This window comes from Hippoglossus stenolepis, chromosome 7, assembly GCF_022539355.2.
Source record: "Hippoglossus stenolepis isolate QCI-W04-F060 chromosome 7, HSTE1.2, whole genome shotgun sequence".
Classification (NCBI taxonomy): domain Eukaryota; kingdom Metazoa; phylum Chordata; class Actinopteri; order Pleuronectiformes; family Pleuronectidae; genus Hippoglossus; species Hippoglossus stenolepis.
The window spans coordinates 21,244,898-21,264,019 of NC_061489.1; the positions used below are offsets into that span (position 1 = coordinate 21,244,898).

Here is a 19,122-nt window from a genome sequence, read left to right on the forward strand (position 1 = left end):
GACTTCCGCCCTGTTCGTCAGGAATGGCGCGAAAAGCGATGATTGGATTTCCTCCGAGTGAGTGACCCCGAGGTGAACCGGGACCAAAGACTGGATAATAAGACCTGAGACCAGAGTCCGAGAGGAGGGGGAAGAAAGACTCATCCAGAGGAGGAGGACGATTTCATACTGATCACTACTTTTACATAAACCGCCATTAATACACAGCAGACATCTACATAAACAAGACTCCTGTAAATCTCAGTGTACAGGACGTTCCATGTGGTTTACCAAGTCATTCAAATTGTGCAATATTTCGATTTGTCTGTTCAGTCTCCTATTATTTATTGTTACATCCCCTTTGCTCCTCTTTATTTTCTGTCTATTTCTGTTATATGGAAAACGTCTGTGTTGTGAGTCTAATAAAGGATTGTTTTATTTTACATGTAAATTACATATTGTGTTGATTTGGTTGAACACAACTATTATCAAATATACATTAAAGATGAGCCTTCCATCAAATGCTTCTGTATCGTTACCTCAGTGTTTCCTCTGGTTACATTTAAATGGCCACAGCTAAAGAAGTGGCCAGATATTTTTTACTTCTAGCATTTTGAATTTCATTTTTTCCACAAAATATAATGTAAATCAAATAAAAACACATACAAAAAAGGGACCATGCTTAATTCAGAATCTTTTAATAAACTTTAAATTAATAAATCTCAAGAATTTAAGGTGCCATCAACAGAAGTGCAAGATGTCATGAACATGAATTCAAAATGTGGAACACAGGAGACTTCAAGCCTGATGCCAGGAAACAGTGATCTAACAAAAACATTTATTTTGAACCATTTGGCAAGTTTCTGGAACGTCAAAAAAAACAGAACTGCTTCTCTGTGTATTCAAAACATAAACATTTAGACAATTAATTATTTCAGCCTTTGTCTCCAAACCTCAGAATCATTATCTTGCTTTTTTCCCCACCACCAACAAAATCAATGACTTCAAACTAATGTGACAGGTGAACTCAGTATGAGACTTAAGTAGTTAATACTAAATAGACTTGAATGTATTGAAAACACAGTAACGTTGAAGAGGTGCATTCATCAAACAGAACAGTTGCTCCGGAGATGATCCAGGTCTCTGTGGCCTCAGTCAAAGAGATCATCGAGGTGGCTGGCCGAGCTGTGACGTGTGGACGGCTGCAAGCAAAAAACAGGATGAGAGTTCGAGAGCGACTTATTAGATAAATTATGTATTGATTATACTCTGGTGGAAGTAAAACATAATGAACCATAACGAGTCTGTATTCAGCTCCACACATCACAAGTATAATGTGTTTTCAATGGCATTCATTTATTTCTGTAGCTTAGTTAACCTGGTGCAACACTGTGGCACAGCAGGGTATTTAAAAGCTGCTAATTAAACTGATGAAAATACACAATTCAATCATAGCTGTATATCAAGGCAATACTTTCAAAATTATATTAAGAAATATACGATTTAAAGCACACTGATAAACTGTAAATACACTTTGTCTGATATAAATTATAATTTGTTGTAAAATGGCCTGAACAATATGCACCAAGATGTTTTTTTACCAGTGTGTATCCGGTTTCAAGGTCAGAGTCATAATTCTCTATCTCGGCCTCCTCTCTCTCGGCCTCTTCATCCTCAATCAGAGACAACCTGTGGATCGCACGCAGAACAGTTTTATCTAAGTTTCACTGGCTGATAGCAGCTATCAGGACACCAGAAAAATATTCACATTTTATAAATATGAAAGAAAACATTCTGGGATGACACAGTTTGTATTCTTCCCTCAGATCAGTCTTACAGGGTGAGGTTGGAGCTCAGGTCTTGCTGATCCAAACTGGTCATGGTGGAGTGAAGCTGCCGTCGTTTGAGGGGCTTCACCTTTCTCATCTGGGGCCTGGAGAACAGCAGCAGGTACATTTTTTCAGCCATAAAGTAATAAAAGGTTAAAATGAACTTTATTTTAACAGAAAATAATGTCAGCAGGGCCTTTCAGTCAGAAATGTTTCTGCAGCTGCGACATGCACCCAGAAAAATTGTCTTTTTCCTCAACTGGCCAAACGCTGCACAAACTGTTCATGTAGGACAGAACAGAGAGTGCTGGGCTCCTGGATGATAGACTGACAGAGTAATTGCCCCTTGGCGATTTCTGACACTCCACAGGTGACTGGCTGTGATTCCCCTCCTCTGAATTGGAGATGGCAGATACTGCAGATGTGTTGGAGCTCAACATACCCTGCGGAGAACTCATCCTCAGAATCCAGCTCATTCAAGCCGCTGCTGATATCAGACACTGCTGCTGTGGGTTTTCTGGAGGCCAGTGGCCTGGGTGGCTGTCTCTGGACGGTGGAGGTGAGGGCCGGGGTGGGAAGGTTACTGTGGAGGCTGCTGCTGTCCAACCACGACCCTCTGGTAGCACTGGAAACTGAACCGTGAGGACAGAACACACAATGAAACATAATTAACTCTGACATTTTCTTCATTGTATGGATTATACAAACTCAACACTAAACAATAGATAAGATACAGTGTCATGGATTCATAAACCATTTAGAACTGACAAAGAGATTAATTTCCCTAACAAAAGAAAACAAACACTGTTTTAGTAAGTGATTATTAATTTAAGTCAAAACAAGTAAAAATACCAGATATTCACTTGTTAAAGCTTTTCAAGCGGGAGGATTTACAGTTTTTCTATTTTATATTATTGAACACTTTCGAATTTGGACTGTTTGTTGAATATAAAAGGGAACTGTCCCCTTGGAGTTAGGAAAACTTCTGATTGGCATCTTATTTATTTTTGTATCCGTTTCCTTGACAATTAAGCAAAAAAAAAGTATCAAAAGATCAAAACAGTAATTGGCTGAAGATTATAAATGCTTCCTCTCAACAAATCAGCATCAACTCCAACAACACTATTTCTTTGCAGATCCTCACCTTTGACCTAGTTTTAAAATGGCCATCAAAGACAATTTCCCACACCATTCCCAAATAATTCCGCACCTCTTCACGTTTTCTGCTCACGATTACTGTGCATCCCGACACTCAACACACCTTGAGCCGTGGTCTTCTTGCGCTTCGCTACTGGAGTATCATGTGAGAAGACAGCACCCCCTCCCTCCTCCTGCTGCTCCCTGGGTCTGGAGGCGAAGCGCGTCTCCAAGGACTGCTGATACATTCTGACCGGCGGCCAGGAGATGGCAGCACTGGGACACTCTGCTTTCAGCGACGCAGCCCTGGGGGGAGACGAGGCAGTGACAAGAGATGAGGACAAAGAAAAATACAAACCTGGACGTTTAATGGTTCAGTTTTTCAGGTTTCTGTAAATTATAGCGAATCAATTCTGATAGTTAGATTATTAACGTACAAACAAAAGCCTCATATCAAAATTAATTATTTTTTATCACAAAAAGCTTATTCTAACTCATTATTTATAAGCTTTAGCCCACAGATAAGAATACGAGTGCTTTAATCCCATTTCTGCACCTCTGATAAGTTGCAGTATTGACTTCATTTCCTTAACTCTGTCTCTGTATACAGACCTGTGGGCAGTTATTGCAAAAGAAAGACAGATTTTTTAAGCATCTTAAATAAAAAAAATAGACATCCCCCACGATAGAAAATATAGTTTCTCAGCTGTGATTCTGGAATAACGTACTTCTACTGAATAATAGCAGAGAAACCTGCTGTAACACTCGCAGCTGTTTCTGCAAATCAACCTTCCACTAAAACAGTAAACATGTTCCTCACATCTGGGCTCGGTCCTGTTGCAGCAGCTTAAAACTGAACTCGCTGAGGATTTCCAGGAAGGTCACGTTCGGGAGCTGCTCCTCTCCCTCCTGCGGGTCCCGAAACGCAAAACGTATTCCGTCCCTGAGAGTAAACCCAACACAAGGAAGAACTCAAAACCACATATATAACAAAGAGTATACAACGATAGTGTAAGACACTTATCATAAGGTGTCATTTAAAGCCTGTGGGGTGTGTGGTGATTCATAAAGAGATCCAAGTTGTCATTAACAACATATTTACATTCATAATTATCACTCTTATTGTTTTCATGATAACTAGTCTGTCAGAGCTGAAACCTGATGGTACACAACTGGTCTCTCTCTCCCCCTCCCCCCTATCGCTCTCTCTTCTCTCCCCCCCATTTTTCTCTGCTCACCCCAGTTAATGAGGGAGTTTTTCTCTACAGAGTCGTCAGAGCTGCTCATTATGGGATCTGTTGGGTTTCCTATACCTTCTATGTAAAGTGCATTGAGAAAATGTATACTACGATTTGGCACTAAGCAGATAAAATTTAACTGAATTGAATCGAGTGGAAATGTGTGCTGGAGGAGGCCTGTGCGCGTTTGTCATTGACATGTGTTTCACTGACATGTGCAGGGCCACCAGTGGTTTGCGGACACGGTGGAGATCGATGCCAAAGCTCATGGCGAGCCTCTTGCCCAAGTCTCTAATCTCATCGAGATCCCGCCTGCTGTGCTCCTCCGTAAGCATTTCTGAGAACAGCTGAATAAACACAAACATGACTTCGTGTTATTTAAACAGTTCTATGGATATGCATGGACAGACACACTTGTTTGGACAAGGAAAGAAATCAGCTCTAAACAATGCAAACACAGTTTTTGATTGGTCGGTATTATTAAACACTCAATGGAATACTACAGAAAATGTATATAGATGACGGAGATTCTTTGGTCACCTGCTAAGCACAATAACTATGTTAATCATGAAGTAAATGTATGATAAATATGTAAATTGTATTGCAGAAACAGGATGTGAGGATGCACATGAACCTCTGGGGCAGTGACAATCTTAATAATACATTTTCAAATCCTCAGTCATGTGTTCTTTAAGTTACTTGCTTTTACACATCCCTGACAGTCTAATTATTGATATTATTCTGATTATTAGAAATGCATTAATACATGCACACCTGCTGCAGGCTCAGACAGACGGTCTTGGCGCTCAGCACAGGATTGATGAGCTTGCTCCTACTCATCATCTCTTTAATGATGTCACCAAAGTCTTTAAAGCACTGGAGGAAACCGCAAAAGAGTGAAGAACAAAGAAACAGAGAGTTGCGATCATTAGTCTATTTAGCCAACACCACTGGTTCAATATCGAACAATGTAAAAATAATTCCAGTCATCCGTGCGTCTTTCAGCCTCTGACTCATTCTTAGCACCTCGCTGGTTGTAAAACAGATCCTCTCACCCTCCTCCACATCCACTCCATTATTAATTTTTCTGTTTGACAAACTGTTTCCTAACCCATTTAATTTGTCAAAGAATGTCAAACTGAACTATTAATGTAATATATTTCGGAAATCATGTATTTAATTATTTTGCACACTTGTGACACAGCCAGTTAATGAATAGGAATACGTGTGTGCTCATGTATATGTAATATATATGTATATCTTCTCTATCTCCACCTTGCTGTAGTGCTTGAAGACGTCAGTGGCAGCAGAGAGGTCCAGGACCCCGTAGATGACCAGCTTACAGTAGCCCGCCAGCTGGTTCCGCTTCCTCTGGAGAAGGGCTATCTTCCTCTCCTCCTCACCCTCGACTAGAGAGGAGAGGAGAGCCCGTCAGAGAAGCGAGAGGAAAAGAGAAGATGGTGCAGTAATAGACCAAGTTAACTTGAGAATTGTAGACAGGAGATCCAGAGCAAACATGGATTTTGCTGCTTGGGTATTTTGAGAAAAACAGATACGGCTTGATTCTCATCACAAGACATGAAGAACTGTCTCCAGGCATAAATGAGGGTAGGGCCGTCTGGTTGGCAGTGTTAAAATTCAACATTTCTAAAACACTACAGTACAGATGCAAACAAAGATCCCTCTACCAACGTTGCAGCAGATGATCGTCATGTTCAGATGACGTCTGTAACCATGTTGTCACTGCTGTAAATACCATAGTTAATGCACAAATTTACTGGGTGTTATTTTTGGATTTGATGACAAAGTGACACTAAGTAGAGGTGGACTATAAAACTAATAAAACGTTGACTATTGTTATGATATCTGTATATCTTCTGTATTAGGGTCAAACGTCATCTGCACAATAACTCTCTGATAATAGTGTGAAGTAGCCAAAACATGTGGGGACAAAACAAGGAAAAAGAACACATTATGCACGTCTGTGCAAGATAAGGTCATCGTGACCAGATCACACAACACATCAGTGATGGAGCTGTATAATGTAACTGGATAAACAGTAGAGTGTATCAGCTGCAAGATACGCATGCAGCCAGTGCCAATGAAGACAGGAAACACAATAAACCCCCTCCACCATTTGAAAAGGTATCATGCGACTAAATATATATAAAAACAGCCTGAGAATCTGTGGCCCCAAACTAATGATTTTAGCTCCACTACCTCTTGTGGTAACGTTTGTTCAAACACCAGCCGCAGTCGCTCATGTCTCCTTTTTCAGTCATTACAGAGTCTTTGATAGGAACCAGAAGACCAGGTGTTTGTCATGTTTTTAAAATGTATATAAATATTTATTAGTAACAGCGGGAAATAGGTATTGTGCATAATATAACATGTTGATCTTTTGTGTGATTGTTTTCATGTTGGCTGACACACTGTTGAGTGTATTTCCTTCCACAACCAATCTCAATTAATATGAATACAAAAAAATTGTAAATATCACATCCTCCAGTCCTACCGTTGAGCTCATGATCTTCAGAGTCGGTGAAGATGTAATCCAGAAGGAAAGCAGCCATCTCAGAGCGCAGCGAATCAGAGGGAAGGTGGACCAGGGATTGGAGGGCGAGTTCAGAGCGGACTGAACTCTTACTGTACAACATTAGTAAGTCACACAGCAGCTCAAATGCCTGTGGATGGACATTCAGATTGTGTGTTTAAAACTCTCACAAGCATCATTTGAGCAGATAATCAGTTTGGAGTGAATCGGATCCAAAATCGACTCAATTATCTTGTAGTGTGGGACCATTAATACCTGTTCTCTGACCGCCGCCTGGTTCACTGATAGACACGTCTGACAGACTCTGCAGAACGAACGCACCTCCCTCCTCAGACGCTTCAGTTCAGCCTGGAACAGAGACGACAGAGGGACAAAAAACACATAGAGAAATATCTCGTTTTTATTAATGTGCACATTTTATACATGTAGGACAAGAACGAGATGCAACAGGCATCATAAATTCTAAATTTAGCTTTCTTAAGAACACATGAACATAATCAAATCGCCAACGTCTATAGTTACGAGAGAACAGAACAGAACTTGAGATATGTGTGTGTCCGAATCCTGTTGAGGAAAACACACAAGTGGCTGGATGAGTGATAATGCCGCGCTTGTATGAAAGAGAATGGAAGTGACTGAAAGAGAGAACAAAGGGTTGGGAATGATTCAACAGAAGAATGAGATACAACAGATACATAAAGAGAAACTAAGAAAAAGTGTGAATGAGCAGGAAATAAATATTGAAGTAACAGATTGCTGTGTTAATTGCCTGCTGTCCACGCAGCTGGTGAACTGTTGAACAACACAGATGAGAAAAGTCCACAAACACACAGGAAGGCCACCGACATGGCCGCCATGGGTTGGCTGTGATGTCTGACGCAGGTTGGCTTAGCACATGTAGGTAGGCTGATACTCGGTGGAGCCACTTGAGTGTGTGACAGACTGGGACAAGGTCAAACTGCCTTAAAAACACTGAAAGGAGGAAATACTTTTATCCTCTTTCATGGCAGACGAATACCTCAGCTGGTTTGAAGTTGACTGCATTCACTTTGGCCCACATCAGGTGAAAGGCTGCACACTTCAGAGCCGGCACCATGAGCTGAAATTATAATGACGCAAGTTAAAACTCAGCTTTGATGCAAAAAAACATGTTCACACGTAACTCTCCTGTGTGGTCTCTGCTCATCATAAAAGATTAAAGGATAAAAACGTTCGGATCAAATGCATCAAACACATTTACTTAAGTTTTCATGGAGAAAAATTCCGGTGACGTTAATTAAGGTTAAGAACAATTGTGGTCAATCACCACAATTTACATAACAATTCATTTTCAGCTCCATTATTCATATGGTGACAATCTTATTCTGGTTTATCCTTGACAAATCTCAGGGCTGAATCAGCTGAGTTAAGTCTGTAATATCAGAGTTTATTTCAAACCTCCTTGTCGAGCTCTCCAGACTCCAGCCTGCTCTTCAGCAGCTCAACACAGGGGTCAAACAGCTTCCAGCACGTTGGGTCTTTGGCGCTGGACAACAAGCACAGACAAGACTGCTTAATATAAAATAATACAGTGTGTACAATGTAATATAAAAATGCACTTACCCACACAAGGCAGCAATCCTCTTCAAGGCAGTGGCTGCACTGTACATGTCATTGTCATCTGCAGATCCCTGAGTACACAAACAGACTCACACTCTTGAGAGAACAGATGCTTTATATTTTATTCATTTATTTTATGACAGAAACATGTTAAATAAAAAGCACTTTCATAAGAATACATGCTTGTATTAAACCATCCTGACAGTTGAGAAATATGATTTTTCTAAGGATTCGAGCAATTTAGATATTGTTGTAAAGGTCTGTAAAACAGTCCTGTTTCATTAAATTATTTTTTAAACTGTTAACTTAATGCGTCTATGGACAAGTCACCTCATTGATAGGGAGACCTTTAAGTTAGCAACGCCCCAGAATGAACCGTTTATATTACAAATGCAGGATGGAAGCTTGAAATACAGATGTCATCTCTGTACGAGCATGTGCACATGCATTTTTAATACATGCCATCTTTGCCTGTCTGAGAACCTCAGTGACACGCTCACCCACCTGCAGCAGGTCACTTAAGTACATGTTGAAGCACTCGGTCAGGCCGTCCATCAGCTGGCTGAATGCCAGGTGTGCACGGGAGGAGAATGTGTACTTGTCGGAGCAAAGAGCGCAGGCCAGGAAGGTGCAAGCCTCCAAAACAGTGGCCTCTGTGTGCTTCGTCACGATGCCACACACCTGGGACAGCAGCAGGTCCAGATGCTGAGAGAAAGAGGGGAGAGCGATAAAAAGCAAGATGGAGGAAAAATAATAAACGAAAAAGTAGAATATGAATTACAACAATTTTGATTGCTAATTAAACAGCCAGCAGTCACTGTTATGACTCCATTGTAATAATTGTTGAAGAGAATACATTATAAAATGTCTTTAATATTGACGAAATAATCCCTTTAGAATCTGACCTCCTCATATTTGTAAGTGCAGGTAAAGCTGGTGGATGAGTGCATGTGGGGGCACACTTTGTGTTCCATGTAACTGGACACTGCTGTTCCACCTCATGGCTGTTATGCCACTTACTCACTGATATTGCATCTAAAATATCTTGTAATGAATTTGTATTTCCAACAGAATAAAGTGTGTATTGACTTTATCCTATTTATGCTCCTGCTGGTTGTCCATGTCTGCTAACTGAGGCAATCTGCCACAGCCGAGCTCATTAGCCATATACTTAAAAATAAAGGGTGTGTAGAGGAGTATGAGAAGAAGAGTATAAAAAGGAGGTAATGCTTCCTAATGGTGATTCACATTTCCAGTCCTCCTACCCTCTCCAGCCACTGAGCGCTGTTGTACATATCCAGGTTGAAGTAGAGAGGAGCTTTGAGGAGGCGGCTCACTTTCCAGGCATCTGCAGAGAACTGCAGGTCAGTGAGGGCAGAGGGAGAAAGAGAACAAGCTCAGTATTACTACAAAATGTATAAGTACATACTTCACATTGGAATTGTGATCTTCATTCTAAAAGTAATATGAGGTACTAAGGTGACTTCAAATAACTGTTAAGCACCGTCAACTCTTTGTTTATGTGCTGTATGTAATGGATTGAAATACTTTTAATATCAGCTACTTCAAGTGAACTTTGATTGTGTACCTTGGTCAGTAGCTGTGGCAGTAAAGGGATGAAGTGTGTGGTGATGCGTCTCCTGTCTTGCTCCTGGATCTTCTTATCCTTCATACTCAGGTGCTAATCACATTTACATTCAGTGAGGAGTAAAGGAAGAGGAGTTATTTATGTGCAGCTGTCCTTTATTTTCAGGAACCATGCAAGTTGTTCAACTCTGAAAGAGCTCGACATATATACACACTATTAGATATTTGGGTGCATATACATGTATAGGAATACTTGTGTAAGATGGGTCATTTAAATGATCAGAAACTGTATCAAAGTAATGGTCTTTCAAACAACATACAACATTTTGTCTTTAAAGAAAAAGGTCAGATTCAATCATACTCGTAACAGCTAACAATCATAAATTTAATCACGACCGATTAACTGGGGTAATGAAGAATCAATCTGTATATATTAAAGTATATTATATAAAGCATATTCACATTTACTCTAGAATCCAGACAGATGCAGTGTGTCTTGTCTCTTCCTTTTGAGTGTCAAAGTTTCTGCTTTAAATCTATGACTTTTAAGAAAGTGTAAATAGTATAAACAAAGAATGAAATTTCTCTCGCCCCCAAGTTCCACTGATCCATAAATCATACGACTACAGAGCATTATGCATGTGTTTGTGTCACCACCTTCTTGCCCTGAGCTCTCCCCACAGGTGAGGTTGACTGTGCCGCCTGTCTGATGGCACACATCATGAGCTCTATGAGAGCCCCCTCCTCCTGATCTGTGAGACCTGACAATAAAGAGGCAGGAGTACAAGTGAGTGGGTTATATTTGAGACAACAAAAAGCAGGAACAGAGAAGGAGCAGCAGAAGTCAGAAAATGGAGCAGACTTGACGTTTTTTATTTTATGAATACGTTGTATTACAGTGAGTACCACTCAGATACGGCTTATTGTGAGTACAAAGACTAATTTCCTTCTTCTCACCAGCCTCCTGCAGCAGGAACGTTGTCATCGTCTCCCAGTCTCTCAGCTCAGATCCTGCCACAGCCCACAGACTGTCCACCAGGTACGCTCCATGTTCATGAAACTGTCAAGAGTGAATGAGTTACTTTACTTTAGATGTAAAGCACCAGTCTGATACTGAACCTATGATACAATAGATTCAATACAGTTGAAACTCTACTACCTGTAGGAAAGTGTGAATTTACTTTAGAACCCAATACTTTTACTCTATTGGTTTATCAGTCAGTGTTCCTTCAAATCGTGCCCTTGAAAAAAACAATATCTGACATCTGTATTTATTCTAACATCATTCTATTTAGCTTCCGGAAAATGTAAGAAAACGCAAAAATTAGCTAAAGTAAATAATCTATATACACATTTTTAATCAAAATGTCAAATTATTCGACATAAAAACAGAGCGAGAGAGGCGGATTGCGAAAGAGAAGGAGGTGGAGACAGGCTACCTCACTCTGGGTGTAGAAGGAGATTAGGATTTGTAAGAAGGCTGCCTTGTCACTTCTTTCATTCTCCTGGTTTTCACTGGAAATCAAACCTTTCAGTCTGACACACAAACATAAACACACTTATCACATACGTCACATACGCAAAAACATTGATTATTATTGATAAGATAGACCAGATGAAGCGTTATGTTTAATCAACCTCAAAATCATGGCATGCTTTTAAATCCGTGTTCTCGGTTTTGACGACATTATCAAACAACAGCAATGAAAAATGATTTGTCAAATTTGGGATGAGTCACACACACACAAAGCTGCTCAGTCGGTAAAGGAAGGATGAAAGTGTACTTGTTGTAGAGGAAGGCGCCGGCTGCAAACGCCAGGCCTCGGTGTGAAGCATAAACAAGGGGATAGATGTGGCCACACTCCTCCTCTTTCAGGCCCTCTTCCGTCCTCCTGCATTGTGAACACATACAGACAGGTAAAGGTCAAGATAGTGGGCGTTACATTTGACATTCAAGGTTTTTACTTAATCTTTCAAAGTGATCCATAGTGAAATATGTCTTTCAGGGAAACAACATAAATATTTTTCATAGGATTAAAACAGACCTTTAATAACCAGCAGTTAAAGTTCTTGAACCTCATCACCACTTTCCTGTTAATAAACCCCCAAAAACTTTCAACTGATGTGTGACTTGAGTCTATTGTTTGAGATGTTGGTCGACGCGAGAGATCACGACTCATGTTGCGAATCACGACGGAGTGTTATCACAGCTATGAGTCACCCTTTCATTTCTATTGTTGAGAAGTTAGACTTGGAATCACTTGCAGTCAGCGAGGATATATTTGTGCTGTTTTGTTATTTTCACATTACATTTCAGGTGAATATTGTTTGGCTGTGTGAGCATAGATTCCAGATAATAATAACACTCCTGAAGAGTTTCTCATTCAGGGATTTGACGCAAAAGCCTCAGAGCTTTAAACCAACACTGTGGATATGAGCTAATATGGTACAGAGTAAACGAAGCTCGAAAGGCACTTCAAAGTTCATCAGTAACATATAGAATATTTGGTATGTTCAGGTCAGATCCAATGAAATGTCTGCACTGTACGTTGCAGATAGTGTCACTGAGAAACCACCACAGACAGAGAAACCCCTCACTGATGGATCAGCAGCAACAGATTGACCACATCCACTGCCACGTCTGAGTCCTTGTCCAGAGCCATGCTGAGCATCCTCTCCTAAACACACACACATACACACACACACACACGATACACAGTGGCACACCAGACACATGCATGATCATGGAGGCAGACAAACAGGCATAAATAAGAAAAGAGCAGACATGCATAAATTTACCCACACTCACAGACATATATGCACACACACAAACCCGTTGATTAGCCACTAAGCTGTGGCATAAAAACCATTTATCTGCTGCAGCACACACGGCTTAGCAGGGTTTTTTTTTCTGTGTTTGAGAACAGCTTATTAACCATCAGTAACTGGCAGCAATTAACACACCCAGCCACCCGCCAGGACAAAGGAAGATATCCCAAGCAACAAAAAAAGACATAGGCAGGCAACAAAATAGAAACAATACAATGAGCTGAAACAATAGATTAAAGAGAGATTCTGCAGCAGACAGACAGACAGACAGAACTGGGGAAAAGCTGAAATAAAAGAGGAATTACATGAGGTACGAGTCCAATCCAGAGGGATGCCTTACTTTAAATCTGCTGGTAAAAAGCTCCAGGCGGCCAATGAATTCTTTCTCCTGGTACAGACCCTGCAGGGCACGCACACACTGCAGACGCACTGGACTTTGCTAAGGGAATGAAGAAGAGAGTATAGTAATACACTTTCTCTAACCTGCGTACAGACTAATTCCCAAGTCTGTTCATAGTGAAGATTTCTCTTTGTGTAAGTGTGGGTATGTGATCTTTCTTGCTTCTGTCTGCAGATATTCTACAACTGTGTTTGGTACAGCAGGCTGTCGAAGCCTGAAAATGAAAATAAAAAAAGAAGTGGTTCAATCTGAAGTGGCCAGCTCCCTGTGCTCTGGAGTCCTCGTCACTGGTCTGGAGAAAGCTGCAGACAGACTGGTGCTACCTCTGTGATAAATGGTGTTGTCAGCCATGGCCAGAACAGCAAAATAAATGAATGACAGTTACATTTAACACTTTACTTTGTAATGTATTTTCAATTGTCTAGTCCTTTGTGTTTTCAACCTTATCATGCAGGGTCCACCCCACGTATTTGAGACATCCATCATTCAGGAAGTCTTCAGGATCTATTTTCAGCCACATGCCCAAGTCCTCAATGCACAACACCCGTATATCAGTCAGCCGGTCCCGGTACCGATGCACAAACACACCCCGGAAGGTAGCGTTCATCATGGAGGAGAGCTCCTCTCTTTTCTCCTGCAGCTGGGGCACATAAATATGAAACTAATGCATAAAGTACATTTAATTTTGAGCAATTAAAAAAGCATTGGTCCTCTGCATTGTTCGTTTTATCATTTCCCATGAAAGCAAAAAAAACAACAAAGAAACATCAGAATTTCCTCACAGGGTAGATGTCACTTCCCTGCTTTAATGTTGTGACCTGTATGTTTATGAAAAAATGGCCGCAGTCATGCTAGTGTGTGTGTGTGTGTGTATGTGTGCATGTGTCACCTCACTGATGGTGGCCCCCAGCTCCTCCAGTCTGTCAGAAGCTCTGTCATCCGAACTCTTGCTGTTCTCCATGTTGTGCTGCCGCTGGGTGGTCTGCAGCTGACCAGACACGATCACAGCTACTTCCACCAGCCCGGTCATCAGCTTCATTGCTCAATACAAAATAGAGGTTGACAAGGTCAATTGAGAGAATATATCCACATGACACACCCACTTACTGGGTCCAAAAAAACGAACTAAATTAATCTTTAACAAGAAAAACATAATCTCTGCCTCTTTTAAATGACACTTTTCACTAATGTTCATTCAGGTTTTCAACAGATTTTATATTTTGATGAAAAATTATGTTGCACAGGTTCAGGCACGAAATGCACCATAGAAAACTTAATTTGAGTGATGTCTAATAGTTACTTTAATTGCGCCCTTCAAGACTACAGACTTTTAATTACCAATGATTTGTACAGTTCTACTCACATTATAAATAAGCTGTTGAATTTCTTTTTTGTGATTTGGTTGTAAGAAAAGAAGAAATGACAACGTTAAGCAGCGTGTGCCAAAGAAAACAAAGAGACACAACAAAGGAAAGCTGTACATGCAGAGTACGTACTGAAAAAAACAAAGGAACCTGTCTCACGACTAATACAGATGTCAGCTGAATGGACCAAATTATTCTGTCTCCCAGAAAAGAGGAAAGAAAGAAAAACCTCTGGTGTCACAGACATGGAGTGTAGGTTTCCTCCATTATCAAAAGCAAGTGACATTAGTGATGAGTCTACAAAAAGGAACGCCGCCTTTAATCTACTATGACAACACCTCAATGCTATAACCAAAACCTCCTTGTGAAATCTGTGTACTTTCTTTTACATACGCCTGTACTGTACCAATGTGCTTACCAAGCAGGGTGCTGGTGTGTCTGAAGGCTCGGACCTGGGAGTCAGACAAGCCCGTGAGCAGAGCCAACAAGGAGGGGAAGAGGTATTCATCATAAATGAGGCTATTTCCACAGGAGCGAACCAGAACCTTAGCAAACTCGCACAGGCCGGCTTTGAAATGCTTCAGCTGGGGGCCGGGAGTGCACAGTGGATAGTTCACTGAATCCTGCAGGAGGAAGACAGCAAACAAAAGAAACAGGAAGCATCTCAGACTAAGCTTCATATTTTGAGGTAGAAACCAGTGGTTTGCGAAAAACAATTGTGTCAGTGGCAAAACAGAGTGATTAACTCATTAATAAGTCCATTTATCAGCATTAGATCTTAATTAGTGTGTTCCATCACGCTGTGCTGCATCCTCCCAATCATAATGTCCTGGGATATTGAGGTCATTTGACTTGCTCAGTTAATTCCAGCAGGATTATTCGCAGTGAGAAGGGATAACACAGACTCTGAGACTTCAAACTTGATCTATAAAGATAATCTTAATTTTTAGGGTTTACTTTGACAAATATAAACTAATTCTGAACTTGTGTTTTTCTTTTCTCACCTCATTGAACTCTTTAGTTAGAGAACTGATGATCTCAGCATTCTGCATTCTGTCAAGCATCTCTCTACTAACCACACCTGGACAAAACGATGAAAGGTTAACACACTGTGAAATCCAAAGGATTTATACATAAGCTAGTCGTACAATAATGTTTGTTCTTTTACTTGAAATTACATGGTTTGATTTTTTCACATTTTAATTCCACTCAGACAAAATATTGATATACTGAGAAGTAGCACAGCAACTCAACACTGAATCGTTAGCATACCGGAGGATCAATAGTTGACTGCTGATCATTGCCTGACTTGTAATTGGAAAGATAATCTGTTGAACTCTGACCCGCACCCCCCACTTCCCAGCTACTGGCTTCCCTCTTGACCTCTGACCTTTGCATCCACAGGACCGAACAATGAAGTTGATGAGCACCAGCAGCCCCACCTCTCGGCTTCGCTTGTAGCTGTCCAGCCATTCGTCCACCACCGTCTTAAGATTGACAGGGAGACAACAATGACAACGCTTCGCTCAGATCAAACAGCAGATGGCTATAATACCAAAATGTCATTTGAATAATATTATAGAGTTCTGAAATAACATTTCTATCATTAGTCTTTTATATTTTATTTTTTAACGTGTGTATTTGTGTATTCCCCATCTCTGTCTTGCCCATATATTTTCTGTCCTTCCAGTTTTAATCACCTACGCTTTTGCATAATCACTTTGTCAACCGTAGCTCCATTATAAATACAAAGACTCCTTCAGAGCATCTGTTGTGTATATAATAATGGTGTAGATTAGAATGCAATATAAAAGAAGTACGGAGTGAAATATAGTCAAAAACCGTTAAACCTTTGTGAAGCAGATTCAATTTGCTGGATGTGCTGTATGAGAATGGGTCTTGAGCCAAAATCACCACCTGCATGTGATGCTGCTCTACACTGATCACCACACTTTGTCTTTCTTTTGTAGTATGGGCCCACTTTTCTAATCTTTACCCAGAAGAGACCGGGGCACAGGACAACAATAGTTGGGATGGACGCGTGCCGTCAATCATTGACTACACTACCCAATGGGAGGACTCCTTCCTCTTTGCGTATCAAAGGCAATTCTATAGGGTCACATCAGTCAGTCACTGACAGCACATGATAATCTCTCTCACCGTCAGCTCTACAGAGGCTTGTGTCTCCTTTCACTACAACTACCTCCTTCCTTTGATGCATTTATCTCTACAAACCATTTCCCCTTCCCTTCATGTTCAGCTAAGGGCTTGCTCACCACCATAGCACTCTTTCCCAAGCAGACTGCATCGTATATGTCCTCTGCACTGATGCCCGGGTTTCTCTCATTCACTCCTCTCGCACGTCTGGGAGAGACCTGCCTGGATGACCCATGGGAGTTCTGCTGCTGCTGCAGGGAGGGGTCCACAGGAGCGGGGATGGGGCTATTATGGGGGCTGGACGTCGCCCTCAATGCAGCTTTACGCCTTGGTCTCTTGGGTGGCTTGAGATGAAAGAGAGATGGAGGGGCAGCTCAGCATGAGATTTAGAGTGAAATGATGCAGTCAACTGAATTAGTGGTAAATAAAGCATGATATGGTGTAGGCTTCAAACATTGACCTCAGTGTTGCTTGATGTCAGTTAAGCCTTGTTTGCAAGAACTGCGAGATGGTAGACAAAATATGAATCTACTCTGGTCTACTTCCTGGTGATTAATCTAAGCCGTTTTCAGACATGACCTGCGGGTAAAATCCGGAGAATTGGCTACGGAGTTTACCCACACTTTGCCTTTCACATATGCACAACACAGTGGGAAGTTCTCTGCACAGATGCGTTCACAACAGCAACAAATCCTCCACATTATTCAGGCGAGAGGTGGAGCAGCCGGGTGCAGCAGCCGGGTGCAGCAGGCAGGCCAGGCGGAGAAAGTCCGCAAAAACCGCAGGGCCTCTCACTCAGACATTTGCGTTCACACATGCGCGTCCTCCGCAGGAGGTATGGAGTATCTGCTGAGTTCAGTGCATGTTTGAGAGCATCTTAAGTGAGAACCTTTTAAATAAGCATTTAATATTCTGATGGCGACTAAAAATACTTCACCTGAGGTCCAGGCACTGCATGTTTTCTCCGCTTGGTGGTTTTTATTGTGGCCTCATAATCACTGTCAGAGTCTGAGAAATCCTCCAGCTCATCAAGACTGACAGACAAGGAAGAACACTGAATCAAGACAAATCCCAGTATAAACAAATCTGAATTTTACTAAAACTAACAAGATTACTCAACCAAGTTGGTAGCCTGGACAGGAGCACACAGAGGTATGGATTGTAATGTTTTACATTGGAGTTGTTCAGGAACTACTGAATTCCCTCAAATTAATAAACAATTTTTACTGTGATTTCTGAGTCTAACCTTTTACAATCAATTCCATATATTCTTTAATTAATAGTCTTAATTTGTACATTTGACCAATTAGACATCTACATGCCTGCTCCTCACAAAATGTGATTGTACTTCTACTGTCTGTGACAATAAAGATCTCTTGCAGCTTGTCCCAATAAGAAAGTTTTATTATCCTATTCTAATGATAACTTGGGTATTAATTCTGACCACCCTTAGTTTTGCTAGCTAGTTACGCCTGCTACAGATACATACATGCTGCCAAGTCTGTGTAAATATATGTACACTACTTAAATTGACTGAGATAACATATTCTGGCTGTCTATTTAACAAAACTCCTGTTGAGTCTTAGAGTATAAAACATTTAAAAGTTTGGTTCATTTGTCCACAGTTTTTAATCCGTTTCAAGACACCAACTCATATAAATATGTTCAATAACTGTGTATTACTGTTTGACTGAGTGAAGAGTCTGGAGAGATCAGCTACAACATTCAGATGACACAGAAAACGATTAGCTTAGCTTAGCTAACTTTACCTGTCCCACACTGACTCTCCAGCTGCCATTGGTGGTGACACACGCTCCAGGTGTTAGGAGAAGACTCTGACCTGCTGGTTAGCTGCTGTTTGCTATCACTGCTACAGACAGAGAGAGGGGGCAGAGGGTTAGCTAAACTCAATGTTAGCTAAACTCAATGTTAGCCTCTAACGCTAGCTAGCACCTGGGCTAAAGGCTAGCATTAGCTTGTTACATCCACAGTTTACAGTATTTAAAACAGAGTGCAGACATCTTCCACGAACAAATTAATCAATAACAACTAACAGCAAAGTTGACGTGTGATTATTACCGTAGATCAATAATCGATCAGTACGTTTTTCTCTTGAGTTTCTTGGTTTAAGCGGATTTTTTCCCTCTCGTCATCGTCCGGTCAGAAACGAGAGCGCGCAAATGGTTTGCTCCGCGAATCTCTGGATGCTGATTGGCCCGCGTCTCCTGAGCTCCGAAGGTGATTGGTCATTTCAGCGGGGTCACTTGATTGTCATTGGTTATTCCACAGTACACCGTCACTGATTGGATTCTCATAAAGCTACTGCTGGATATGAGCCTATAGGAGAGAAATACTTTATTTACCTGAACATTGATCCATACTTTTCCTCTATAAAAGCACATGTTTACAGTTATTTATAGTATTGTAACCTGTACAAGCTTTTAAGTCT

The 19,122-nt window shown here is 41.0% G+C and overlaps 1 protein-coding gene across 2 annotated transcripts; it reads right to left on the minus strand.

Moving 5' to 3' along the window:
- Positions 1-653: 653 nt before the first annotated feature.
- Positions 654-19,003, minus strand: LOC118112819 (cohesin subunit SA-1). 2 transcript variants are annotated; one of them, XM_047340582.1, is made up of 32 exons: positions 18,753-19,003; positions 18,443-18,540; positions 17,611-17,707; positions 16,793-17,017; positions 15,907-16,003; positions 15,521-15,597; positions 14,935-15,139; positions 14,042-14,193; positions 13,595-13,792; positions 13,093-13,191; positions 12,522-12,601; positions 11,708-11,815; positions 11,363-11,459; positions 10,881-10,983; positions 10,581-10,684; positions 9,925-10,017; positions 9,602-9,694; positions 8,841-9,041; positions 8,340-8,407; positions 8,175-8,262; positions 7,756-7,836; positions 6,993-7,085; positions 6,699-6,867; positions 5,459-5,592; positions 4,958-5,059; positions 4,397-4,530; positions 3,766-3,888; positions 3,070-3,251; positions 2,251-2,440; positions 1,817-1,912; positions 1,581-1,668; positions 654-1,181 (listed from the first exon to the last, which is right to left on the minus strand). In XM_047340582.1, the coding sequence occupies exons 2-32, from the start codon at positions 18,469-18,471 to the stop codon at positions 1,131-1,133; spliced, it is 3,657 nt and encodes a 1,218-aa protein (XP_047196538.1). In that variant the 5' UTR covers positions 18,472-18,540; positions 18,753-19,003; the 3' UTR covers positions 654-1,130. The 2 variants fall into 2 exon arrangements, with proteins under 2 accessions (XP_047196538.1, XP_035018303.2); XM_035162412.2 differs by having other exon boundaries at positions 18,443-18,543.
- Positions 19,004-19,122: the final 119 nt, after the last annotated feature.

Bases quoted from the DNA above. Each gene is read 5' to 3' on its own strand.
- LOC118112819 (XM_047340582.1), bottom strand. From the start codon at position 18,471: ATGGCAGCTGGAGAGTCAGTGTGGGACAG. The intron at 11,460-11,707 runs GTACACTTTCAT...TTTGTGTGTCAG, and splicing joins GGCGCCTTCCTCTACAACAA to ACTGAAAGGTTTGATTTCCA. The intron at 7,837-8,174 runs GTTTGAAATAAA...TTATAATTTCAG, and splicing joins CTGGAGAGCTCGACAAGGAG to CTCATGGTGCCGGCTCTGAA.